The following is a 27,809-nucleotide window of genomic DNA, read 5'->3' as shown; positions in this document are numbered from 1 at the left end:
TTACTCAGGTCTTCCAGCAAAACAGAGAGTGGGGCCAGCTTTTCCTCGATTTTTTCTTCAATCTGCTTCCTCACGACCTCGTGAGATTTGGCAAGCTCCTCAACCACAGCCTGGTGAGTAAGCAAACCTGCCACCTTGTTGGGTTGAGTCGCGGCTCCATCCCCGAGTGAACTTCCTCCTTCCTTCGGCATTCTCCTGCAGCAAAAACGAAGGTAAGTAAAATTTTCAGGCTCTGAAGCTCTTTTACAGTTTTCTTACTTACAGCAATATGCATGGGACGGGTTCTAGCTCTGTCCTGCCGATGTTGTGGTGCGGAACCCAGCAAATGCAATCCTCCTAGGTTGCTGCCATCTTGGATCCTCCTTAATCTTCTCTGCTGCAAGGAAAATAAGCCCAATTTCTCTAATCTTTTATAGTAAGTAAAATCTCACATTCATGGTATCACTCTCGTAAAACTCTGGTGCACACCACTTTCTACTCATCCCCAATCTGAGAAATGCCCATCTATAGACCCTCTGTTTCCTATTTTTCAGTTAACTTCTAATCCATGTTGCCAAGAGCCCATAAATCCCAAATATTCTAATTTGCTAACAAACTGCCATGTGACACTGTGTCAAATGCTTTCTGAAAGTCCACAAATACAACATCCAAGCACCATCTTCATCCACTGCTTGTGTCACCTCGTCAAAGAACTCAATTAAATTTGTCGTACATGACCTGCCCTTGACAAAGCTATGTTGACTGCCTAGGTCTAACTTATTTTTCTCTTTTTCTCTAAGTATATGTTTACTTTATTCTGTATTATTGCCTCCATCAATTTTCCCACTATTGATGAAAAGCTGACAGGTCTGTAGTTGCTGGGTTCCTTTGCTCCTTTCTTAAGCAACAGTGGCTATTTGCAATCCACCAGACCCCCAGGACTGATCCTGTGTTCAGACAGGCCAGGAAAATTTCTGTCAATGACTCCTTTACCTCTCTCAGCAATCTATGATACACCATATCCGGGCCTGTTGATTTCTCTACCTGGAGTGCTCTGCACTTTTTCAATTGGGCCATTGTCACCATCTTCTAATTTGGTAAAGACAGAAGCAAAATATTCATTTGGTACATCAGCCATATTCTTTGCTTCAGTGAGCAGCTTACCCTGCCTGATCCTTACAGGCTCCACTCTATTCTGCACTAATCTTTTACTATCAATATGTTTGAAGAACATTTTACTGTTTATTTTAGTGCTGCCTGCCACCCTCTCCTCATTCTTCCTCTGCACTTTCCTTATTCCAACCTAAGCATCTCTCCTGCATTTGAGGTGCTCTTCCTTTTTCCCAGTCAACCCTTGGGTAATTAAAATCACCAATTATCACAACCCTTTTTACCGTGGGGATTTCCACAATCTATTTACAATTGCTGTCATCTATTTTGTCTCCACTATTTGGAGGTCTGTAATGAATACCCAAGGTCACTGCTCCCTTCCTGTTTCTCACCCCCAACCATATAAATTTAATTGAGGAATTGCAGCTCGTTCAAGGGCAATGATACTTTTTGACCAAGACTGTTACACTTCCTCCCTTTTTACCCACCCTGTTTGTACTAAAACCCTTTAACTGGGGATGTTAAGTATCCTGTCCTGTTCTGGCTTGAGCCATGGTTCTGTCAATACTACCATGTCATATCCTTCAATTTCTGCTTCCAATTCCTCAATTTTGATCATTTTATTTGCAAAATGTTTAAATGTCAGCACAGTATTGTTCATTTAAAGAATTAGGGCCAAGTTATGTTAGAGGGTTAGGTTTTAAACAAAGTGAATTAGTGCAGGCTAAAAGCATTGAACTTTCATTTAAGCCAGATGCTAATTTATGGAAGTTACAACTGATGCTGGAAATCATGTTTTGTCCAAGGCCCATTAATGAGGTTGACCCTCACTGGTCTAGAGATACCTCTCTAAAACTCACCCCAAAAGGTGGGAGGAAAGGAGGTGTTTGGTTTTATTGGCATGTCTACTGACTCACTGTGGGAGGGAGTCAATATCTTAGCTGTGCTCCTGGCAAAAGACACATAAGGTCATCTGGCCAGCTACGTTTAAATAAGAGACAGTGGCACAGATTCAAGGTCTGGAACTGGAATCTAAAATAAAGTGGAGTTTGAACAGCCAGAAGTAGCTTGCAAAAAAAATGCGAAAAACAATAAAGCAGCTCACGAAAAGGGTAGAAGCATTTTTCCCATTTACAGGATAAAAGGTGAGATTGAACTAAAAAGGTAGAATTTGTTTGGACAGTTACTCTATATGTACGCTTGACATCTATGAAATAAGGCAGCTTAATGATTATATTCAACTTTGTCTCACCATGTCTTTCAGCTGCCTTTGAAAAGATTGCAGAGCACATGTGTAAATGGCACAATATTCAATTAAAACTATAAGATAATCATTGTTGGATGACTGGTTACAATGACACAGTTAGCTTTTAGACTTTACAGTCACACTCCTAAGTATAAGATACACAGACTGTTTAGGGAGAAAGTGAGGTCTGCAGATGCTGGAGATCAGAGCTGGAAATGTGTTGCTGGAAAAGCGCAGCAGGTCAGGCAGCATCCAGGGAACAGGAGAATCGACGTTTCGGGCATAAGCCCTTCTTCAGACTGTTTAGACCAGTAGCCACGAATATGCCACTGATAAAGAAGCCCATTGAACAGTCTTAGGGCCTTCTGCAACCAATCCTGTTCATCAACTGATTCACTTCTCACAATTCCATCATTCAATAAGAGAGCACATAGTGGCAAAGAACCATGGAAACTAAGATGTAGCTTGCAAAGAAAGTTTCTGTATTCAGTACATTAAAAAAGTGTCAGCTTTCTCTACTCCAAGTTCCTAGAAAACCTCCTGCAAAATGTGCTCCCTGCCACCTCCTAAAAACCAGCAGGTAACCTAGACTTACTTAATCTTAAGGCAAGTGAGTCTGGCAATTAAATGACACACATTAATTGATATCACTGAATTCCTACTGATGATTCCAGGAGGATATTAGCTGATTAGACAGATGCCTCATCACAAATCACTTCAAAGTCAAAATCTTCAAAATTGACAGCGGTAAACTTCATTCATAGCCCACACTGGTGTAAAGTTGTTGAAAGGTCAAAATTACTTGATTTTTCTGAAATTTGTGATATTGCTGCACCTGATTTCAGGATCATATCTAGCAGATATTGAATGTGAGGAATGCTCTGATGGAACATTTTCAGATAAACCTTCAACTACAGCAAACTGCAAGCCACTTACTGAGTGAGTATATCAAAAGTAATCCAGAATCAAATTTATCCCAATTCATTGTTGTATAGTTGAATGTCATTTTGAAGTATTTTTAAAAGTGAATTTGATGTGAGTTATATTTCAGGTTTTTCGAATTTAGTTGAATCAATCTTTCATACCTCAAACATTTCAAACTCTGTTTAATTTTCTCCCTTTCCATTTGCTGACGGCTGCTGGATTTCAGTTTTTTTTGGATAAACTGGAAAAGACTATCATAATTTTATCAAGCTGATCTTTGGTTATATCTTTCTTAATGTATAGTTACTGAATAAGACTCAATACTGATTAGATTAGATTACATTACAGTGTGGAAACAGGCCCTTCGGCCCAACAAGTCCACACCGACCCGCCGAAGCGCAACCCACCCATACCCCTACATTTATTCCTTACCTAACACTACGGGCAATTTAGCATGGCCAATTCACCTGACCTGCACATCTTTGGACTGTGGGAGGAAACCGGAGCACCTGGAGGAAACCCACGCAGACACGGGGAGAACATGCAAACTCCACACAGTCAGTCGCCTGAGGCGGGAATTGAACCCGGGTCTCAGGCACTGTGAGGCAGCAGTGCTAACCACTGTGCCACCGTGCCGCCCACGTGCCACCGTGCCGCCCACTGTGGAAGATGTAAGGAAAATAGTGCATGAATATTTGTTTTATTTATCTAGTGCTCCCAAGTGTATAGTCAAATTACCTAAGCCTTCAGCATCTGATCCCACCCCCATCCAAAACATTTCAGATTTGCTCATTTTTACATCACCTTTCCAAAAATCTCTAAACCTGATTCAGAAAAAAAAACCTTTTTGAAGTAATTTATACAGGTAATGGACAGTGGGTATAACCATAGTTCAGGATCTGACAATTTCATGTCATGCTGCAGTGTGTAATATTTTGATATATATTAAGGCTAATAGTTTATTTCACTAAAAAATACAAGTTGATCAAATCTTGGATCGTGAATTGGTAAACCAAATTCTGGAGTCTCAAGTAATGAAAACAGAGCGTCATTCAGTCACTGTAAATCATTGGCATCGGCCAAAGTTGTATTTTTAAGTTATCAGTTATTTTGAAGCTACTTATCAAGTTAGCTTACTCGTTAAACATGCATGATTTTTTTTATTCTGTTTGAAGTATGTGTACAGAGAAAAGGGGCCATACAGTTTATCAACATACACTCATACCTGTTGGATATAATTAGTATTTATCATTGCAGTGTTAATCAGGATATCTCCAACAGTGATGTATGCAAAGATCCTGAGAAAGCTTTGCAGATAAGCTTAGATGTAGGGCAGGAGGATAACAAGCTCCCCTCAGAGAAAATGTGCAACATAACTTGGGTTTTAAGATCCAAGAAAATGTCTTCTATGTAATCTAGTCAACCAAAAGAAAATAGGTAATTGTTTGAGTTAATTTCCATGGAATTGGATTGTTGCATTCCAAGAAGTACAGCAGAGACAGATGTCTGTCGTTTTTAATACCTGATTGTGATCTCATTTTAAATCCTGAAGGTGAGGTAATCAAGTCCTATTTTATCTGCCACAGATATGCCATAGATGCAGTTTTCAATACTGGTAATTGCATAAGAAGGGGCCATGTGTTCCCTTCCTTATAACTCAGAAGGCAGGCCATCTGTAGTCCTAACTGATTCAACATGGGTGAAAAATTATACCAGCAACCTTAAACTTTGTGAGGTTAATCCATGTATTTTAGGATGATGCCAACTAGTAATGCTTTTAACCACACTATTTTTGAAGCGAGAATGAAAATTAAACTCCGTTGATCCCAATTTGAAATGAGTTATTTGTTTAGCTTGTACCCTTCTTTCCGTTGTTTTCTTAATATTCCCACTCCCTGCAGCTTCTCTGCCCTCCATTTGTTGTTGTTGTTGTTCTATTCTCATGATGATGTAATCTCCAATCACAAGATGCTTCAAAAACAAATGCTGTTCATCACAGTTGAGATGCTTTTCAAACTGGAAATTTCTAAAAAAAAAAGTTTATAGTTACATTGACATTTGGTGCTTTAACTTAAATAGCTTTATTCTAAACCCAATCATTGTTTTGATCAATTTTTATAGCATGCAATAGGACAGTGATTTTCAACTTCTGGCTGAAGATCCCCTTTTCAAATGGATTAGTAATCCTGAAACCCTGCCCCAGCCACCAATTATAACCCTTTGTAATACTCATAATGTGAAAGTGTTGTAAGTAAAGTATGTTTCGTAATGCAGTGAATAAAATAGAAACAGGAATGAGCTTTTTAGCTCCTCAAGCCTGTAAGAATCACAGCATGGTCACAGACTCTCCTGCTCCTCAGATGCTGCCTGACCAGCTGTGCTTTTCCAGCACCACACTCTTCGACATAGTACAGAAGAGGCCATTTGACCAGTTATGTCTACACAGCCCTTCTTCAAGAGCGGCTAAACTAATTGCAACTTCTCACCCTTACCCTGTAGTCCTGCAAAATCTTTTCATTTTATTTGCTCTTTCAATTCCTTTCAAATTTTCAAGAATATTAGTCATATTCTGCCTGTATAAAACCTTTACATCCTTCTTAAATTGTACATTGTACACAATACACCAAGTTGAGACCAAACCAATATTTTAGAAAGGTTCACATCGTAACTTCCTTGCTTTTATACTCTGCACATCTATATAAAGCCCAGGATCCCTAATGCCTTAATATATATTTTTTGGTTCCATCTATACTTACAATGCACCCATCTTTGAGTCATCCGCAGTTTGGATTTGTGGTTGTATTTATAAATGACTTATATGAACTGTTGAGACTCTGACATAGATTGTTGCAGGACAGCACTCGCCTCAATGCTGCTAATTAAAATACTTTCCCATTACATCTGCTGTTCTTCCACTCAGGCACTCTGGCATACTGACTATTCCTTCTACACTAAACATATGTAATATAATTATTTAACATATCTGTTATTTCCTTATACTAACTGACAGTATTACTGATAGGTACCAGTGAATGCCTGCTTTTCACCAAAGGATCTATTTGCTCTTAGCAAATGCTTGAAAAAAACAAAGTATAAATAAAACAGTAGCAGAGCAAAGAGACATAAGGAGCAGTGGGAAAGCACAGACACATCATGAGGAGAGCAGAGTCTTGACACAAAACACAGGGAGAGCAATAATAGGGGAGGAGGGCCAAAGCAGGATCATATGGTAGCATAACATGGTGAGCGATTGAACACAAGGTGAACAGAGTACTGGGAAAGTGAGAGTCAGTTTGGGGCATCGGTCAGCAGAAGCATAGAGATCAGCAATATGAAGACAGAAGGAGTACGATGGGTGCAGAGGGTGAGAGGAGCAAGAGTATGTGAAGAGCAGAAATGCCTTGCCGCTTACTTGCTTACATTGGATCTTAGCACTGGGTGGTGATCTCTGACATCCACCTATAAGGCTGGCCCGGTGTCACAGGACTCTGACCAGTTTTTGCAGAGTCCATTCACCTTAGTTCACAAACTACAATATTAGGGTATTGAATTCATATTCTGACATATTTATGATGATATTTCAAAGAAGGATCACATAATTAGAATAAGAATTATAAAATTAACTGTGAATATTTCTGTTAATTAATTGTCCTGCATTCTTTTCTCAGTTGTCATTTATTTGGTATGGTTACGACTAAGGGAGGAACAAAATCAAATGATAGAAAGTGCATATATGTAGAGAATATCATATTACCTCTAGTGGTATTCGCAATAATCTGCGTTGCGGGAATTATACTCTGGAAGGGACACTGGTTGAGATGTAGAAGGACTGGTAGATCTCAAGTTCCAGGTTTGTGAGACAGATGAGTTTATATATTTCTTTTTTCCTATTTTTTCTATTTGTTTATTTCATTTTTTCCATGTAACTGGAAAAGTCAGTTGAGTTATCTGTACACAAAGTCACTCAATTCAGCTGCTCCTAATTCCAATCTGCAATTATCCTCACTTAATCCATCATTACACAAGGGAATCTCAGCTTTTAGATTTGTGTGTAAAATTAGGTTGGTAAGCTTTTTTTTTGAAATAATGCAATTCTTATTCAGTTATTACATTGACCTCTACCAGTATGAACATCAGTAAAATAAATGTTCAAGAAATGCAGGTTTGCTGATTTCCCCCAATCCTGCTTGCCTTGGAAAAAGTGGTGGGGAGTTGCCAATCCTATAATTTAGACCCTGGAGTATAGGAAAACCAACAGTGCTGTTCGTAAGGCAGCTTCAGCATTTTGACCCAGTGACACTGAAGAAATAGCAATCTAGTTTCAAGTCAAAAATCATACAACACCAACTGAACATGAGACTGGGATATCATAGCAATTACAGAAACATGGCTCAGGGATGGGCAGGACTGGCAGCTTAATGTTCCAGGATACAAATGCTACAGGAAGGATAGAAAGGTAGGTAAGAGAGGAGGGGGAGTGGCATTTTTGATAAGGGATAGCATTACAGCTGTGCTGAGGGAGGATATTCTCGGAAATACAGCCAGGGAAGCTATTTGGGTGGAACTGAGAAATAAGAAAAGGATGATCACCGTATTGGGATTGTATTACAGACCTCCTAATAGTCAGAGGGAAATTGAGAAACAAATTTGTAACTGAAAATATGTTGCTGGAAAAGCGCAGAAGGTCAGACAGCATCCAAGGAGCAGGAGAATCGACGTTTCGGGCATGAGCCCTTTTTCAGGGCTCATGCCCGAAACGTCGATTCTCCTGCTCCTTGGATGCTGCCTGACCTGCTGCACTTTTCCAGCAACACATTTTTCAGCTCTGATCTCCAGCATCTGCAGTCCTCCCTTTCTCCTCAAACAAATTTGTAAGGAGATCTCAGCTATCTGTAAGAAAATAGGGTGGTTATGGTAGGGGATTTTAACTTTCCAAACAAACATAGACTGGGACTGCCATAGTGTTAAGGGTTTAGATGGAGAGGAGTTTGCAAGAAAAGTTTCTGATTCAGTATGTGATGTACCTACTAGAGCAGGTGCAAAACTTGACCTACTCTTGGGAAATAAGGCAGGGCAGGTGACTGAGGTGTCAGTGGGGGAGCACTTTGGGGCCAGGGACCATAATTCTATTAGATTTAAAATAATGATGGAAAGGATAGACCAAATCTAAAAGTTAAAGTTCTAAATTAGAGAAAGGCTAATTTTGACGGTATTAGGCAAGAACTTTTGAAAGCTGATTGAGGGGAGATGTTCGCAGGTACAGGGATGGCTGGAAAATGAGAAGCCTTCACAAATGAGATAACGAGAATCCAGAGAAAGTATATTCCTGTCAGGGTGAAAGGAAAGGCTGGTAGGTACAGGGAATGCTGGATGACTAAAGAAATTGAGTGTTTGGGTAACAAAAAGAAGCAAGCATATGTAAGGTATAGAGCTGAAAATGTGTTGCTGGAAAAGCGCAGCAGGTCAGGCAGCATCCAGGGAACAGGAGAATCGACGTTTCGGGCATAAGCCCTTCTTCAGGGTTTCCTGAAGAAGGGCTTATGCCCGAAACGTCGATTCTCCTGTTCCCTGGATGCTGCCTGACCTGCTGCGCTTTTCCAGCAACACATTTTCAGCTCTGATCTCCAGCATCTGCAGTTCTTACTTTCTCCTAGGTAAGGTATAGACAGGATAGATTGAGTGAATCCTTAGAAGAGTATAAAGGCAGTAGGAGTATACTTAAGAGGGAAATCAGGAGGGCAAAAGGGGGCATGAGATAGCTTTGGCAAATAGAATTAAGGAGAATCCAAAGAGTTTTTACAAATACATTAGGCCACTGTTGGAATATTGCGTGCAATTCTGGTCTCCTTCCTATCGGAAAGATGTTGTGAAACTTGAAAGAGTTCATAAAAGATTTACAAGGATGTCGCCAGGGTTGGAGGATTTGAGCTATAGGGAGAAGCTGAACAGGCTGGGGCTGTTTTCCCTGGAGCATCGGAGGCTGAGTGGTGACCTTATAGAGGTTTACAAAATTATGAGGGGCATGGATAGGGTAAATAAGCAAAGTCTTTTCCTTGGGGTTGGGGAGTCCAGAACTAGAGGGCATAGGTTTAGGGTGAGAGGTGAAAGATATAAGAGAGACCTAAGGGGCAACATTTTCATGCAGAGGGTGGTACATGTATGGAATGAGCTGCCAGAGGAAGTGGTGGAGGCTGGTACAATTGCAACATTTAAGAGGCATTTGGATGGGTATATGAATAGGAAGGGTTTGGAGGGATATGGGCCGGGTGCTGGCAGGTGGGACTAGATTGGGTTGGGATATCTGGTCGGCATGGACAGGTTGGACCGAAGGGTCTGTTTCCATGCTGTACATCTCTATGACTCTAGGTTATAGTCCAACAGGTTTAAGTGGAAGCACTAGCTTTCGGAGCACCGCTCCTTCATTAGGTGGTTGCCAACCACCTGATGAAGGAGCAGTGCTCCGAAAGCTAGTGCTTCCAATTAAATCTGTTGGACTATGACCTGGTGTTGTGTGATTTTTAACTTTGTACACCCCAGTCCAACACCGGCACCTCCAAATCATAGTTTCAAGTCATTCTTATTAATTGGCTTGCTTGCACATTTAAATATAGATACAGGGATTGATGATTTTGACTATTTTATTGATACTTTATCACCATTCCCATGTCATTTTGGTTAGGTTGTGGTCCCCCATTCTATTGTATTTAATGCTTTATTCATGCATTTGGCTTGACAGTCAGTAATAGTAAGTGAGAGGGAGAACATCTATTCTCACCCACTGTCCATGAAACCTCTGTCCTGCAAAGGATAGTTCATAGCAGTCAAAAAGGGAATAAGCTTTCCTTTCTCTAATTGGGCAAATGGTCTTTTGTATTTAGTTGTTCATTGAGGACATTTTCTGTGCCATTATTTGTCTTTAGCTAAAACTTCTGTTGTGTAATTTGCCCCAGGCCAAGATAAGGGTCACACTCAGGGTTACAAGATATGGCTATTAGTGCAACCAACGAATTTTCAGTGGTGTTAGTGAAAGAACAAAAACCTCAAGGGAATACAACTGCTTCCAGGCAGAGGATCTTTTGGGAGGAGGACTTGTGCTGTTGTTAAGCACACATGAGGAAGGTAATGGGAAACCACCACATATATTCTTTTCCCTCGACATATTGCTAATCGTATCTGTAATTGAACAGGGAAGTGCAGAATTGCAGGATGTGAAGAAATGAACGCAGATCCTGCAGTTGTGTAAACCAACGTAACTATCAAAACCATTGCCTTTTGATCCACAGTCTTTTCATTGATGACTCCAAAACGCATGCAAGAATTAAAATCCATTGTGCTAATGGCATCTACAGTGCAGTTGAAAATGCCATAAAGGAAACTGTCAATTTCCCATGGCAGGAAGTACAATTGCTCATACAACAGAGGAGCGAGACGGTTTGAGACTCTCTCTACCACTTGTAACTACTGATTGTCAAGCCAAATGCACAAATGAAGCCTTAAATACAATAGAATGGAGGATCCTGGGGACACACACTTCACTGCCAGTTGCTTCCAGCATGACTTGCAGAGCACAACATCCTGAGAAGTCGTGTGTGCATTACAAGCTTCTGAACTACTATCTTGATGGGATGGCCAAATGCTATATTTGAAGCATGACATACATTCAATATATTCTTTAATCATTGAAAGAAGAAGGTTTTGGGGTGAGTTTCTGGATTTAGCAGCAAGCATTGCTTCATCCTCACAGAGGAGGCAACAATAGATATGAAGGGTCTGCAGTATGATAGAGGGATGTAGCAGAGGCTTTGTTGAGGCCAAGCTCTGCATAAATTGGGGATTAACATAATGACATCCAAAATAGGAGCAGAGTAGGCCATTTGAGCCTTTTGATTCAATAAAATCATGGCCGATCCATTTGTGTTTTGAGTTCCACATTCCCTAGGAGAAAGTGAGGACTGCAGATGCTGGAGATCAGAGCTTAAAAATGTGTTGCTGGAAAAGCGCAGCAGGTCTGGCAGCATCCAAGGAGAAGCCCTTTTCAGGCTTATGCCTGAAATGTCGATTCATCTTCTCCTTGGATGCTGCGCTTTTCCAGCAACACATTTTTAAGTTCCACATTCCCACCTAGATTAGATAGAGTGTGGAAACAGGCCCTTTGGCCTAACAAGTCCACACCGAAGCGCAACCCACCCAGACCCCATTCTCCTACATTTACGCCTTCACCTAACACTACGGGCAATTTAGCTTGGCCAATTCACCTGACCTGCACATTTTTGGACTGTGGGAGGAAACCGGAGCACCCGGAGGAAACCCATGCAGACACAGGGAGATTGTGGTGGGAATTGAACCCGGGTCTCTGGCGCTATGAGGCAACAGTGCTAACCACTGTGCCACCCATTTTTTTTTTACCTACAGTATGGAAACAGGCCCTTCGGCCCAAAAGGTCCACACCGACCCGCCGAAGCACAACCCACCCAGACCCACTCCCCTACATTTACTCCTTCAACTAACATTATGGGCAATTTAGCACAGCCAATTCACCTAACCTGCACATTTTTGGACTGTGGGAGGAAACCGGAGCACCCAGAGAAAACCCACGCAGACACGGGGAGAATGTGCAAACTCCACACAGTCAGTCGCCTGAGGCAGGAATTGAACCCGGGTCTCTGGTGCTGTGAGGCAGCAGTGCTAACCACTGTACCACCATGCCCCAGTGACACTTAATTCCCTGTCATAAACAGGTCTCACTGTAAGGGTTTTCTGAAATTCAGGGATCCTTAGCCTCCTGTAGTTGAGTATATGTACCTACATAGTCCAGATTATTTTAGCTAATTTGTGTACTTTTTAAATCATTTTATCAGGTCATAGCCAAGATGAAATAGAAAAACAAGTAAAGGTGCGTTATGTTTTACTTCATATTTATATAAAATAGCTCTTCTTGCAAACATTAGAAGTTACAATGTTCGGTTCATAGCTGTGACCATGTGTTCACTCTCAGGTGGTCCTGGGATCAGGGTTGATATTAATGTATTTAATTGCTCACTGTTTGAATAGATTGAATATGTAAAAAAGTATTTGAAATCATTGACAATAAAAATTGGAGATGTATGTTGCTGTTTGTAAGCTTGATCAAAAAGCAAAAGCTTTACAAAGGAAAGAAATGCACCTTGGCCATGGCGACAGAGGAGGAAACTGAGTCACAAGAAGGATTGAAAATTAATAAGAACAAGGTATTGGGTAGGCTGTTGGTACTTAAAGTTGATAGGCACTGCCATAGGACGCATTCAAGAATATTAAAGGAATTGAGTGGAAATTGCAGAGGCACTGGCAATAATATTTCAATTTTTCCTACAGTCAGTGTGCAACAAGACTATAAATGTAGCTTGTTCAGAAAAGGTTGTAAGGATAAACTTGCCATACAGATTAGTCTGTTCAACATCAGTGGTGGGGAAACATCTTGAAACAATTATTCAGGATAGAATTAATAGCCATATGGACAAACATGGGTTAATTACAAAGAGCCAGCACAAATCCGTTGGGGAAAATGGTGTTAATTGACTTGCATATTTGTAGAGATAACAGAAAAGGTTGATGCGGTTATTGTGCTGTGTAGGGTACATGGATTTTCAAAAGGCACTTAATGCAGTGCCACACAACAGACTTGTGAGCAAAGGTCATGGAATAAATGGGACAATGAACTTTGATACAATTGTCTGAGGGATAGGAAATAGAAAGTATTGGTTCATGAACATTTTTTGATCTGGAGAATGGTTTGTAGTGGGATTAGTTTTGGACGTTTGCTTTCTAAGATATATATTAATGTTCTAGATTTTGGTGGTGAGGGGACAGTTTCCAAGTTTGCAGATGATTCAAAACTTGGGAGCATTATAAGATGTGAGAAGGACAAGTTAAAACTACAAAAAAACTTTGATGAGCTGGTAGAGTGGACAGATGCATTCAATGCAGAGAAAAGTGAGGTGCTACATTTTAGTAGAAAGTACATGGATATACAGTATAAAATAAAAAGGTGCCACCCTAAAGGATATGCAGGAGTAAAGGCATCTAGTTGTATATGGGCATAAATCATATTAGGTGGGAGAGTAAAAATACATACTCTTGGTTTTATTAATGTCATGTAGAATATAGGAGCAAGGAGGTTATGCTGAACTTGTATAGGACACTAGTTAGACTTCAATCAGAGTATTGAATACAATTCTGGGCACCAGACTGTAGGAACAATGTGAATGCATGGAGAGAATGCAAAAGAGGTTTACAAGACTGGTTCGAGAAATGAGAAACTTCAGTTATGAAGGTAAATTGGAGAAGTTCAGACTGTTTTCTTTGGAGAGGAGATGCAGAGAGGAGATTTGACTGAAGTTTTCAAAATCTTGAGATGGCTGAATAGAGTAGATGGAGAAAAACTATTTCCTCTCATAAAGGGATTGAGAATGAGAGCGCATAGATATAAAGTAATTCACAAAAGCAAATGCGATGACAGAAAAATGACCAGTCGTTAGAGTTTGGAATGCACTGCTGGAAAGTGCAGTGGACAAAGGTTCAATTGAGGCATTCTAGAGGGCATTAGATGATTATTTAAATAGAAACAATATGCAAGAGTATGGAAAAGGAACAGGAGAATGGCACTGAGTCATGATGCTCATTCAATGAGCTGGCACAGACATGATGGGCCGAATATCATCTTATGTAATAATTCTGTTATTCTGAAGTGCTCTAGAGGAGTGAGAGATATGATGTGAGTCACAGAAGGGGATATACATGCAGAACTACATAAAATACTACTCTAGGAGCATTTGAGCTTGCTTTATTTATATCTTTAGAATTATCCCTACGCTAAGCAGATATCATCAAAGAAGGAATTTTATTCTTCTGCTGTATTTTGTTATGTCAGTATTTGATACACTTAAGAGATTTCCCCTCATCAAAAAGACTTACATTTTCGTAGTGATTTTCACAACCTGAACATCTTAATGAAAAGTCAATTATGTAGTTTCCTATTTTCTGTTGAAAGTAGATATATTCTACTGTGTAGAAGTGATTTTGCAGATGAACTGTTTCAGTGAATAGGCTGCTCAGGGTACCTTACACGATGGTGCTTTATAAGGCCTAGAAAGGCTTTATCTCACCAGCCTCTGCAAATAAGAACAAGCTACTGCCTCCATAGTGTGCCATCATATAGCTTTTATTAAGTCACAACTGAAAAGAAGGAAGCTGTTGACAGCAATCAAGTCAGTCCCATTCCCTTGCTTGATCCATATGGCTCTGCAACATAATTTTTCTCAAGAGTCCACTCTATTTTTAAAAATAATTGATTGTCTCTGCTTTCACAACCCTCATATGCAGAAAGTTCAATTTCATTGCCACTTGCTGCAAAAAAAAGTTCTTCCTCACATAATCCCATACCTCTTGCCAAAAACTTTAAATTTTCCACTCTTAATTGTAGTGCCATATGATAATAGGAAGATATTTCTTTGTCTGTCTTCCTTAAATCTGTCATAATCTTATACAAATTTATTACATCGTCCCTCAAACTCATTTTTCCAAAGAGAACAATCCCAGGTTCTCCAACTCAATCTTGAAGCTAAAATTTTTCATCCCTCGAGCATTCTACTAAATATGTTCTGCAATTACCCAAGGTCCTTCACATCCTAATGTGGTGACCAGAACCAAATCTTGTTGTGGCCTAAATATAAATATAAATATTCAGCATAATTTATCTGCTTTTGTACACCACACCTCTATTTTGGAAGTCCAAAAATTCATAAGCTTTGGTAATTGCTTTGTCAGGAAGTCCTGCTGTCTTCAAAGCTCCATGCACATGAACCATCAGGGTCCCATGTCTCTGTGCATACTTTAGAAATGTGCCATTAAATCTATATTGATTTTCCTTATACGTTGTGCCAGCCTGTCTATATCCGGTTAAGTTTATTGGTGATATCCTGATTGTTTACCACACATCCAAATATCCACGTTACTTTTATATATCAAGAAAAGCAGTTGTCCCAGCGCTGACCCTTAGGAAACACCACTAGTTACATCCTCCAGTCTGAAAGACAAACATTTACCACAATTCATTTTTGTTTGCCCTGAATTCAGTTTTTTATAAAACAACAAAACTGACACTAAGCCTTCTATTCCATGAACCTCAATTATGTTAACCATCTTTTTTCATGGTAATTGTTATAAATTATTTTTCTGTACAGCCACTGGAAAGCAAAGATGAACTTCAGCCAATAAGTGAAGAACAAATTTCCATGACCAAGGAGATTGGTTCTGGGCAAGATGATATTCTCAGTGCAAAGGAACAGAAAATGAAAAATGAAGGAGAACGGGAAAGAGGAGGAGAACTGGAAAGAGGAAGTGACCAGGAAAGAGGAGGAGAACTGAAAAGAGGAAGTGACCAGGAAAGGGGAGGAGAACTGAAAAGAGGAAGTGACCCGGAAAGAGGAGGCGAACGGGAAAGAGGAGCTGAACGGGAAAGAGGCGCCGAACGGGAAAGAGGAGGCGAACGGGAAAGAGGAGGCGAACGGGAAAGAGGAGGCGAACAGGAAAGAGGAGAACTGGAAAGAGAAAAACTAGAAAGACTAAAAAGAGAACGGGAATTAGCAAGGGAAATGAGACGAGCATCAAGATCTAAAGGTAAGAATGGCACATTTTATGGGGACTGAAATCCCATTGTTTCACAAGCGAATTAATAAGCAGTTAATTTGTAATTGCACAGCGGCTGGGAAAATGGGGTACCTGATTTTTTGTCTCTTAACTCAGATGAAGAAAAATATTTGGCCATAATTTCATGACCAGTGTTTCTTTTTGATGCTGAGATAATCTGGATATCTCAAAATTGAGTGAGAAACAGCCAGTTAGAGAAATATACTTCAATTCCTTTTTCAGTAACATATTGGCCAGAAAGGGCTGTAGTGGTGTTTCACATGGCAATTTACATTAATTGAATGTATATTTCACAATTCACTTCACATTTATTTTCAATCTGCAAATTGCTGGGATGTGAGAGTGATAATGGTGCAGTGATGTCAGTGTTGCATTTGGGTCCTCATAAACATTCTGCCTGAAGGCTGACAAAAGGACACTGGAAATAAAGACAAGAATGGCCTGTAAGCAGGTCCATTGTTTAATATAGTCGTAACTTATCTCAGGCTTAGCCTCCACTTAACTGCCCATTCTCCTGCACGTACTACCAAAAAAAAGCTGTAACCAATGTCATATCTACAAAGTAGAAACATGATTTTTGAACATGATGTTTTCACAGAAAATGCTTTAAAGTGAGTAATAGTAATAAATTGAAGATTTTTGGAGTTTGAGACTAATGGGTCTAAAGATGTGTATACCCTCCTTTAGGAACTGGGGAGGAGGGATGAATAGGTGCTGGGATTTAGAGGGTGGAAAGGCTCCTTACAGGATTAAAATAGTAATGTGGAGGGAAGAGGCAGAGGGTAAATAACCCAATAAAACCATGTACATTGTAGGGTTTCAGAAAAAAAAATAGCATGAGCTGACTAATGTAGGCAAAGTAAACATTCTCAAATTCTTACTTCATAACCAGAAGCATAAAGTTACAGCTCAGAAAGAAGTCATTCAATGTCTACGCCAGCTGAATAAACTAGCCATCTACTCTAACCTCACTTACCAACCCCTGGTCTGTGGTTTTGCAGATTCCAGCTCTTCAGGTGCAGATTCACTTCTATTTCATCTATGTCCATTTCCATTAATATATTGAATCTAACAGTAATTTGATCAGTCTCCAAAATGGTCACCCATTGCAACTTCATTCACCTGTCCAGATTCATTTCCTAAGACTCATTATAAAATTGTGTCTTGTTACTAGGCTTACAATGTGCTAGCTAAAAAAGTTCTCTTGAATGTAGATCAATTTTGTTCTTTCACGCAGCCTCCCTGTTGATCTTTGGGTAGTTGAAGTCTCGAAGCATTACTGCCCTGTTTTCATACTCAGAAATCTCTCTCCACATTTGATCCCCTAACTGCTTTCCATTATTTGTGGATCCAGAGTACAGACACAGCAGTGTAACTGTCCCTTTTTTTGTTTCTGGGTTCCACCCATATGGCTTAAATTGATGTGTCATTTAGTTTCTCATCCTTCTCACAGCTGTGCTATTGACACTGAAGTAGTCCAGAGAAGGTTCACTAAGTTATTCCTGAGTATTGGAGGGATTTTATTATTAGGAGAGGTTGATTATCGGTGAGGTTGAAATGCATTGCCTTTACCACTTTCCAAAATGGAATATCCGTTAGCAAGTACATCGACTCAAGGTTTCTTGCACTGCATGGTTCTCTTCGATTAACTGGTGGTCACCCATTCCCCCTGTGCCTCCAGAAGAAGACAGTTCACCACCACTTTCTCCAACCCAGTTAAAGATAGGCAATAACTGCTGGCCTAGCCGAAAATGCCCACATTTCATGAATGAACTTTGAAAAGTGATTCCCTGTACTGTGAAACCTAACAAGGTGTTACTTGCTTGACTTAATTACTTGTTCAACTCACAAGTAATTAAGTCCTAAAGTCTGGAGCCAGGGAAGGCAGTCTTTCAAAAATGATCTTTGCAACTTTATTTCTGCATAAGCTGGGAGACAATAAACACATAGCAATCAACCCATTCGACGCTCCCTTTGTTTTCTGTACACTGCCAAAGTAGTGCACAGTATGCAAGAATGAGCATCAATGGATGAGGGTAACCCTTCCTTCCTGAAGGAGTTTTTATCTCACACTGAGTCCTGCAACAGCAGGACTTTAAATGATGCAGTGAACGTGGCCTGTGCAAAGTTTACAGCAGTATTGGAATAGTGAGCTGTGTTGTCTGCTCATCAAGAGCCACCCCAGGATGAAACTCAGAGGGAGGACATTTTGGAATTATAAAATACATATGCTCCATAAACTGTACAGTTAAAATACTTTTCATGGTTGCAGGGTAGAAAAGGTAAATAAGAGTGGGAGGATGCTTGTGTAGTACTTGGGAGCTTTATTATTATCATATTGTGCATTGAAAGTGACAATAACTAATCTGTGATAGCAAATTAACGTATTTACCATTTTATTCTTTCTTCCAACTGATCCAGATACACACGGGCAAGCGGGAGCTTTGACAGAGAGCCCTGAGACATCGATGGAACAAATGAGGAGGACACGCAAGGCAGAGAGGAGGAGGAGGAGGCTAACTACCCCGAAGGTTGAAGAGGAGCCAATTAATGAAGAGGCCTGAGCATTGCAGTGTCTATGCTGCATTGCGAGAGTGTATGGGGAAAAAGGGATCACTTGATCACAACAAACCTCCCAAACCTTCCTCCCTTCTAAATCCTGGCCCCTCTGGCTTTGTGCAACCTATGCATCTCCTCCCTCAGATCTAGAGGGCATGCTGCTAAGAAACTCATGATCTGTATTTGAACTACTCAATGTGGAGACTCCCTTTATATTAGCACTTTGGGGTGCACCTATGCCCTATGGACTGTATCAGGTCAAGAAGATAGTTCACCACCATCTCATCAAAGGCAAATAGGGATGGGCAAAAATACCTATATCCAATGAATGAGTATATGTAAAAAAAAAGGACAGCTCTGTGAAATGAGGGAAATGCATACTGATTCCCTGTAAAATGGATAAGATGCAGCACCTGGCTTAAGAATGGCTATGTGGAGGACCATAGGATCTAAGAACAAGAAAGAGGATGAATGAAGAGCATTGCAGATATCTGTGACCTGCTGGTACACTGACCACAACATGATGCTTCTCTATCATTCAAGAGGCCAAAAACTGGACATTCATTGTTAGCTTATTGAATTATTTGCAAAGTACAACGGAACAGTAGTTTATATCTGTCTCCCCCTCACTGCAGGACTGAATGCTGTGGGGACAATCCAGGGCCATGATGGACATATTGATTGGTAGAAAGACAGCAGTTTAGAGGGGCCCATTGTTACACTTTCAGGTTTAGTGCCAAATGCACAAGCTTTCTATGAAATGGTTGCTTATGGTAATTCTCCAATAGTGCAGCCAGCAGCTACAGGGATCATTGCCTGGATCCTAACTCCCTGATCTAGATGCAAATGCTGAGCTCTTGGCACAGAGTTTATGGGTGTGGAGGAGCAAGAAATACATCAGTGCATATTTATTCTTATTTGCATTCATTGCTCAAGTACTGTTTTCTGACCTGTTGCATTAAATTAAAGCTCGATTTTTAATCTCAGTCATCTTTTATTTTCCAAAAGTGTACAAATTATTCAACAGAAACATGTGGAAGTTTCTTGTCCAGCTCAGGTTAGCAGGTCCAGATGTTGGGAGCTGATGTGTGTGGTGGAAGCTGTGTACAGTGTAGGTAGGGGAGGATGGGGGAATGAAGCTCGGGGGAATGGCAGCTGTCATTGTTCAAATACCTGAGCACAAGTTGTTCTGAAGCTGCCCTGGACCCTGCAGCCATTGTCTTTCTCCAGGGACATGGGGCTTCCAGATAGACTGAAATTTGAATACCCTGTTTCACTCATGTCAACTATAGGTATATAATTCCATTATCCTCTTCATCAGTTGCCAATGATGTAATCTGGCATGGTTTGTCCCCTAAAATCATCCATACCCTTGTCAGACTCTGGTGAATAAGTCATGGATGTTGGAGTCATGAAGAATGTCAGAACCATCACTATTTTCATTGTTTTTGATTTGGAACGGTGAGCTAAGGTTGAGAATTGAACTTTAGACGTGGAGCATCTGCTTATGGGATGTGGGTGAGACCAGATGGGCCCAGCATTTATTGCCTGTCCCTAGTTGCCCTTGAGAAGGTGGTGGTGAGCTGTCGTATTGAACTGTTGCAGTCCATATGCTGTAGGTGGACCCACAATGCCATTATGGAAGGAATTCCAGGATTTTGACCCTGTGATAACGAAGGAACAGCGATATATTTCCGAGTCAGGATGGTGAGTGACCTGGGGGAGAATTTGCAGGTGGTGGCGTTCTCAGGTTTTCCGCTGCCCTTATCCTTCCAGATGGAAGTAGTTGTGGGTTTGGAAGGTGCTGTCTAAGAATATTTGGTGAATTTCTGCAATGTGTTTTGTAGATAGTATACACTGCTGCTACTGAGCATCAGCAGTGGTGGGATTGGAAGTTGTGCCAATCCAATGGGCTGCTTTGTCCTGGATGGTGTCAAACTTCTTGATTATTGTTGAAGCTGCACCTATTCAGTCAAGTGGGGAGTATTCCATGACACTCTTGACTTGTGCCTTGTAGATTATGAGAAGGTGAGGTCTGCAGATGCTGGAGATCAGAGTCGAAAGCGTGTTGCTGGAAAAGCATAGCAGGTCAGGCAGCATCCAAGGAGCAAGAGAATCAACATTTCGGACCGTAGCCCTTCATCTGAATTGTAGATTCAGGCTTTGGGGAGTCAGGAGATGAGTTACTCACCACAGTATTCCTAGCCACTATGTTTGTGTTGAGTCCAATTGAGTTTTTGGTCAATGGTAACTTCCAGAATGTTGATAGCAGGCAATTCAATGGTGGTTAGATTGTCTGTGATTGATGATGGTCATTGTATGTTATTATTATTCTGAGAACACTGTACACATTTAAGCATCTGAGATGAATTATGCTGAAATTTTCCTCAAAGGAATCATCTTAGAAATCAGGTTGTCATATTCCTAATTGTAAGAATATATTCGTGTCCTGCTCTTGTTTTCAGTAACACAACTCCCTCCTACTTTCAAGCCACAAATCCACTACCTCTGCTGCCTGTGGGACAGGGCATACCCAAGGTTTAGTGATGGTATTGTCTCGGGCATTGTCAATAAGATATGATTCTGAGAGTATGGTCACATCTAGCTGCTGCTTAACTGGTCTGTGAGACAGTTTTTCCAGTTTTGACGTTAGCCCCCAAAACGTTTGATGTTTGTGTTGAGAATTTTGCAGGGTCAGCAGGATTAAATGTGGCATTGTTGTTTCTAGTGCCTTAGCTTATGCTGGTGGCTTATCCTGTTTCATTCCTTTTGGGGCTTTTTAGTAGTTGATACAATTGAATGATTTGCTAGGCCATTTCAAGGGAGAGTTAAGAGTCCCAATTACAGTGCTGTGGGTCTGGAGTAACATATAAGCCTTCAATACCAGTTTTCCTTCATTACAAGCATCAGTGAACCAGATGGGTATTTACAACAATAATTTCATGGTCATTATTAAATGTTCAGTTCCAGGTTTTATTGGATTCAAATTCCACCACCTGCTGTGGTGTGATGGAATTGGGTCCACAGGATATCAACAAGGTTTCTTGATTATGAATCTAGCAACCATTCGACTACACTGTCACCTCCACTATATATATTTATATGTATGTTTGATCTATATGTGTAAGTGGTTAAGGCTTAAAGCACTGCTTGAGACAGTGCTAGAGGCAGGTTTAATTAAAACATTTGAAAGGAAATGAGAGAGTTATCTGCAAGTGAAGAATGTCCAGGTTTGTGGGGAGAAGGCACTGAAATAGCCCCGCGTGGATTGCTCAGACAGAGAGCCAGTGCAAGCATGATGGGCTGAATTAATTAGAAATCTCTATCAAACAGTCAGTATTGGCATATAATTATACTATGGTTATAATGTAGAATGAGGCCAACAAGCCAATTGCATTGTGTTGGCTCTGTCATGTTTTTGCCTTCTCAGGTAGCCCTACACATTCATTCTTTTCGGGTACGAATCCAATTCCCCCCAGATTTAAAAACTAAAGGCAAAAAATATATCTTCTGGTTCTCAATTCTTCTCCCATGGGAGGTTTTCCTTATCTATGCTGTGCAGACCTCACTGCAATCTTAACAGGTTACTGAAATAGTTTGCCAAGAATATTGATTTTCTTAAAAGATTTTGAACATTACCCAATGTGCCCCAATGATTCATATTGTTAACTATTTTGCAATGCAGTAAATTACATTTGAGTTGGTTGTTTTGTGAAAAAGTGATAACAAAAGTAGCAAAGTTAAACAAATAAAAGGAGTCTTCATTGGACAACAGATTCACAGAGAAAGTTTAAGAGGACACCTGAGACCATCATTTGGAAGAGGAGCTTCTTGGTCTGAACTAAAATCTCCACTATTATTTGGGATCAATTGCAAATAAGTTGCAAAATTTGGATACATCAGGATAGCATTGAAAACAAACTGTGAAATCCAGACAGTTTAAAAGTTTTTTTAAAAATTCATTGATGGGAGTGAGTGTCACTGGCCAGACCAACATTTATTAGCCATCCCTCAGTGGCCAGAGGGCAGTTAAATATCAACCACATTGCTGTGGGTCTGGAGTCACATGTAGGCCAGTTGTTTTCTTCCCTATAGGACATTAGTGAACCAGATGGGTTTCTCCCCCCAACAATTGGCAATGGTTTCACAGCCATCATTAGATTGCTAATTTCCAATATTCACTGGATTGAGATTCCACCATCTGCCATGACAGGATTTGAATTCCGTTCCCAGATCATCACCAGGGTCTCAGGATTAATAGTCTATCAATAATGCCATTAGACCATCACCTCCCCTACTGTGCAATTGCCTGGAAATAAACTATGATATTTGTCTAAGCAATATTTCTAGTAAAAATATTCATTTACGTATGTTTTATATTCACATAATTGATTTGCTATTGGTGCAACGTATTCATTATCAAGACGCAGAGAAAAGAAATAATCGTGTAACAGAACGGCAGTGTGAATGTTGAGCAGGGCAGGGGTCTGAATGGGGAGCAGCAGACATGAAGAGTTTATTTTCTATGTTTATGTTGTTCCTCTCCGCCATTACCCATCGATTTTTTTCCAGCATGCACTGAAAATGCATGAGAAGAATTACAATATTTTGATAAAAGTTGAAGTGTGATTCTGTATCCTTGTTTCCAATTCAGAAGCCATTCTCAGGGTTAGAAGTAGATTTAGAATCAATCCCAACTCTTGCTGTTATTAAAATTAGTTCCCTCTAGAAGTAAGGTCATAAAATTACAAATGAAAAATGGATGGGTCCGACAGCATCTGTGGAGAGAGAAATAGTTAATGATTTTCAAGTACATTGTAACTTCTTTGGAATTGTGACATTACCCTGACAGTCAATTAGTTCTGCATCAAAGGCAACCTGTTGTATGCAGAAAACAGATATTTTTCAAGTAATATTTGCTAAAGTATTGTCCTGCTGTTTGCTTGGATTTATTTCTTGCTAAATTTCGAGCTCTAACTGCTACGTTGGTTCTGCACATTAATTTGACCTTGGAACATTTTGCATTGTAATAGCAGCAAGGTCATAATTTTATCAGTAATTATTTTAAAACAAAGTACCAGTAGTCACTATTGTAAAATATTGTACCATGTTGGTATTTTGGAATTGTAACCGTAATCGTCCTAACTTTGGATTAAGGATGAACTGAACATTTTTGTTGATGTCAGTAAAGAAACCCAAAAGATTATGATGGGTTGAACATGTTGTGAAATGTCCAATTTCATGAAACTGATGTCCTTGTCTATGACGCAAAGCACAAATGTTATAGAAACGAATTCAAGCAAGGACTCAAGTATCGTGGAGCTCCTTTAGCAGGTCAATCATACTGCTGGACAGAATACAGAAAGAAGCTTGGCTCCCGTTCCGATCGTGAACATTTCTGACATTATTATGGTTAGTGCTTCTCCAATTATTTTGCTTGTTCCTTTTCTCTACATCTACTTGTTTGTATGCTCTTGCTGCCTCTCCAATGTATGCAAAATCTATTAATTCTTCTAATTAAGTTTCTTTGCGAATTTAGTGGCATCCTTTGCCTTTTTGCCCCACAACCTTCAGAGTTTTAAAACATACCTGGTGCTGCTCTGAGCAGTCATCTTACTATAAGTATGATCGAATGGGATTTGTATTATGATGTCCAGTGCAGTGTTGATATCAAGCGGAGGGATAATTATTCCAGAAGATAGGCAGTCTGCCTATCACTATGAGTAAGCTTTAAAAAGTATTTTTAAGATATTTTTATCTACCTGTTCAGACATGTCTGTCACACCTTTGCAGTAGGTGGATCCTAAACCGTGGGCTTTCTGGCACAGTGGTAGTGATGTTGCCGATGCACTACAATAGTTTTAATTTTTATAAAGTAGACTTAGTTGGTTCCTCGGGTCCCATTATTTGCAGTGAGAATGATCACACTATTGGAGGGGCCTTTCAAAAGTGAATTCCTTGCATGTGCTTGAAGGTAATGAGAATTAATTAATTTATTACAATGACTTGTATAGCACCCTTAATGTAAAAACTTTGAAAATAGTCAAAAGAGATTGAAAAAAAACATCAAATGACTCAGTCTAAAAGATGAATGTTGAGAAGAGTTTTAAGAGAGAGAATCTGTGGGCAGGAATGGTTTAGGGAGCAAGTTGGAGAAAGTGAAACAAAAGGTAGGAGCATAAATATATAAAACCCTAAAATAAGAGAGCCAACGGTTAGGGATACACTGCAGAAATAGTGTAGGGTGAGACAGTGGGGGATTTGAAGATGGAAACAAGGAGATTAAATTTACAGTAGATCTGCAAGTACAGGGATAATTAATGATTGGAAGTTAGTATGAGATAGTGTATAGTTTGCTGCATTTCGGACAAGTTGTGAGTTTGTGGAAGAGTGCACTTGAATAATCAAGTTCATTTTTCGCAAAAGACTAAAGGTTTTAGTAGCAAAGAGCTGAGGTAAATTAACATGCCATGTTCCTGATGCTGGGAACATATCTATCATAGCAGGCTACTAATGACTGAAGAACAATTTGTTAAGCTCATGTTAGTTATTTTTAAAAATGATTTGGCCAAGTTGCAAATGTAGCTTTAAACCTGTGTTGACATTCGTTTAGGTTAAGAGCAAGGAATGGAGGAACTAAGAATTTGGGCACAATATTCCACAACCTGGAGGTAGTGAGAAGAGAAATATTGGGCAAATTGACCCTGAAAAGATACTTGATCATTCCTTGCTACTTTCCCAATTAAGTGAGAAGGCCCAATGGGGACTTTCTCAAATTGTCAGCAATTGAGGCCCTTAAGCGGTCAATTAACTGCCAGCAATCTGAGAGCAAGGCAGTGCAACATCATAACTCTTTCAACAGCTTGTACCTATCTCTGAGCCAGGAGGACCTGGTTCAGGTCTTACTTGCTTATTTGTTTATTCACCTGGGGCTAGGAAATGTCCTTGGCCAGCAGGATAAGGAGAATCCAAGATATTTTATACATATAATAGCTGGATTAGAATTAGTCAGTATGGCTTTGTGAGGGGCAGGTCATGCCTCACAAGCCTTGCTGAATTCTTTGAGTATGTGACAAAACACATTGATGGTAGAGCATTGGATATGGTGTACATGGGTTTTAGCAAGGCATTTGGTAAGGTTCCCCATAGTAAGCTCATTCAGAAAGTAAGGAGACATGGAGTACAGGAAAATTTGGCTGTCTGGATACAGAATTGGCTGGCCCATAAAGGTCAGAGGGTAATAGTAGGTAGAAAGTATTCAGCCTGGAGCTCCATGACCTGTTCTGTCGGGATCTGTTCTGGGACATCTGCTCTTTGAGATTTTTATAAATGACTTAAATGAGGAAGTGGAAAGATGGGTTAGTAAGTTTGCTGATGACACAAATGTTGGGTGGAGTTGTGGATAGTAGGTTGCAAAAGGACATTGGCAGGATGCAGAACTGAGCTGATAAGTGGCAGATGGAGTTAAATCTGGAAAAGTGTGAAGGGATTCACTTTGGAAGGCCGAATTTGAATGCAGAATACAGGGTTAAAGATAGGACCCTTGGCAGTGTGAAGGAATAGCAGGATCTTGGGGTCCATGTCCATAGATCCCTCAAAGTTGCCACTCAAGTTGATAGGATTGTTAAGGCCGCATATGGTATGTTGGCTTTCATTAGCAGGGGGATTGAGGTTAAGAACCGTGAGGTTATGCTGCAGTTTTGTAAAGCCCTGGTTAGACCACACATAGAATATTGTGTTCAGTTCTGATTGCCTCATTATAGGAAGGATGTGGAAGCTTTAGAGAGAGTGCAGAGGAGATTTATCAGGATGCTACCTGTCTTGAAGAAAGGTTGGGGGAGCTAGAGCTTTTCTCATTGGAGCGAAGAAGGATGAGAGATGATTTGATAGAGGTGTACAAGATGATGAGAGGCATAGATAGAGTGGATAGCCAGAGACTTTCCCAGGACAGAAATGGCAACCACAAGGGGACATTATTTTAAGGTGATTGGAGGAAGGTTTAGGGGAGATGTCAGAGCTTGATTCTAAAGACAGAGTGGTGGGTGAGTGGAATGCACTGCCAGCAGTGATAGTAGAGTCAGATACATTATGAACATTTAAGCAACTCTTGGATAGGCACATGGATGATAGTAAAATGTAAGGTATGTAGGTTTGCTTGATCTTAGAGTAGGATAAGAGGTCGGCACTACATCGAGGTGCTGTTATGTTCTATTTTAGGTGCAAGAGCTAGTGAAAGAATAGACCCACTCAAGAATAAAGGAGGGAGGTTATTTATGGAGCCAGAGGAAATGGGTGAAATCCTTAATAGATACGTTACATTGGTATTCACCAAAGAAAGGGGCACAAGGGATGTTGAGGTAATGAAACAATGTGTGAGTACATTCCGGTATTTCAACATAATGAAGGAAGAAGTGTAGGGTATCTTGAAGTGTATTAAGGTAAACAAGTCCCCAGGGTCAGATGGGATCTATCCCAGGATACTATAGGAAGCAAGGGATGAAATAGCTGGAGCTTTATCAGATATTAGTGAGTTTTGAGAAGATTTGCAGCTCAGGTTGAGGTTCTGGATGTAGGTTTGCTTGCTGAGTGGGAAGGTTCGTTTTCAGACGTTTCGTCACCATACTAGGTAACATCATCAGAGAGTCTCTGGTGAAGCACTGGTGGTATGACCCACTTTTTATTTATGTATTTAGGTTTCCTTGGGTTTATGATGTAATTTCCTGCTCTTTTTCTCAGAGGGTGGTAAATGGAACTTTGTTTGTGGGTGTTAGAATGATTGCTATTTACCACCCCCTGAGAAAAAGAACTGGAAATGACATCACCAATCCAAGGAAGCATAAACACAAATAAAAAGCGGGCCCAACCACCAGTGCCTCCCTGGAGGCTTACTGATGATGTTACCTAGTGTGGTGATGAAACATCTGAAAACGAACCTTCCTGCTCAGTGAGCAAAGTTACTTCCGTTATCAGATATCTTTGCATCCTCTTTGTCTCAAGTGAAGTTCCAGAGGGCTGGAGAATGGCCAATGTTGTTCCTTCCTTTAAGAAGAGAAACAGACATATTCCAGGTAATTACAGGCCAGTGAGCCTGATGTCAGTGGTGGAGAAGACACTGAGACAGGACTTATTCACATTTGGAAGCAAATGGTCTGATTAGTGATAAGTAGCACGGGTTTGTGTAGGAAAGGTCATGTCTCACCAACTTGATTGAGGTGGTGAAAATAATTAATGAGGAAAGGGCAGTAGATGTTGTCTACATGGACTTTAGTAAGGTATTTGATAAGGCATCTCATGGAAGGTTGGTGCA

The 27,809-nt window shown here is 40.3% G+C and overlaps 1 protein-coding gene and 1 long non-coding RNA gene across 3 annotated transcripts in view; one reads left to right on the top strand and one right to left on the bottom strand.

Moving 5' to 3' along the window:
• Positions 1-37: 37 nt before the first annotated feature.
• Positions 38-19,476, top strand: LOC122540452 (uncharacterized). The gene is made up of 5 exons (XM_043676258.2): positions 38-212; positions 3,181-3,274; positions 12,118-12,152; positions 15,478-15,913; positions 18,365-19,476. Exons 2-5 carry the CDS (start codon positions 3,220-3,222, stop codon positions 18,505-18,507), a joined length of 669 nt encoding a protein of 222 aa, XP_043532193.2. The 5' UTR covers positions 38-212; positions 3,181-3,219; the 3' UTR covers positions 18,508-19,476.
• The window catches only part of LOC148139745 (uncharacterized), a 49,364-nt gene continuing 40,975 nt past the window's right edge, over positions 19,421-27,809 (bottom strand). For both annotated transcript variants that reach the window (XR_015753421.1, XR_015753422.1), the window contains one exon: positions 19,421-23,280. This is a non-coding gene — a long non-coding RNA (uncharacterized LOC148139745). The remainder of the gene's footprint in view (positions 23,281-27,809) is intronic.

The sequence above is a fragment of the Chiloscyllium plagiosum genome, unplaced genomic scaffold, assembly GCF_037043375.1.
Source record: "Chiloscyllium plagiosum isolate Xiang-an unplaced genomic scaffold, Cpla_swu_hap1 HiC_scaffold_37, whole genome shotgun sequence".
Taxonomy (NCBI): Eukaryota; Metazoa; Chordata; class Chondrichthyes; order Orectolobiformes; family Hemiscylliidae; genus Chiloscyllium; species Chiloscyllium plagiosum.
The sequence above is the reverse complement of the archived record's forward strand: the minus strand, read 5'-3'. Positions and strand labels throughout refer to the sequence as shown.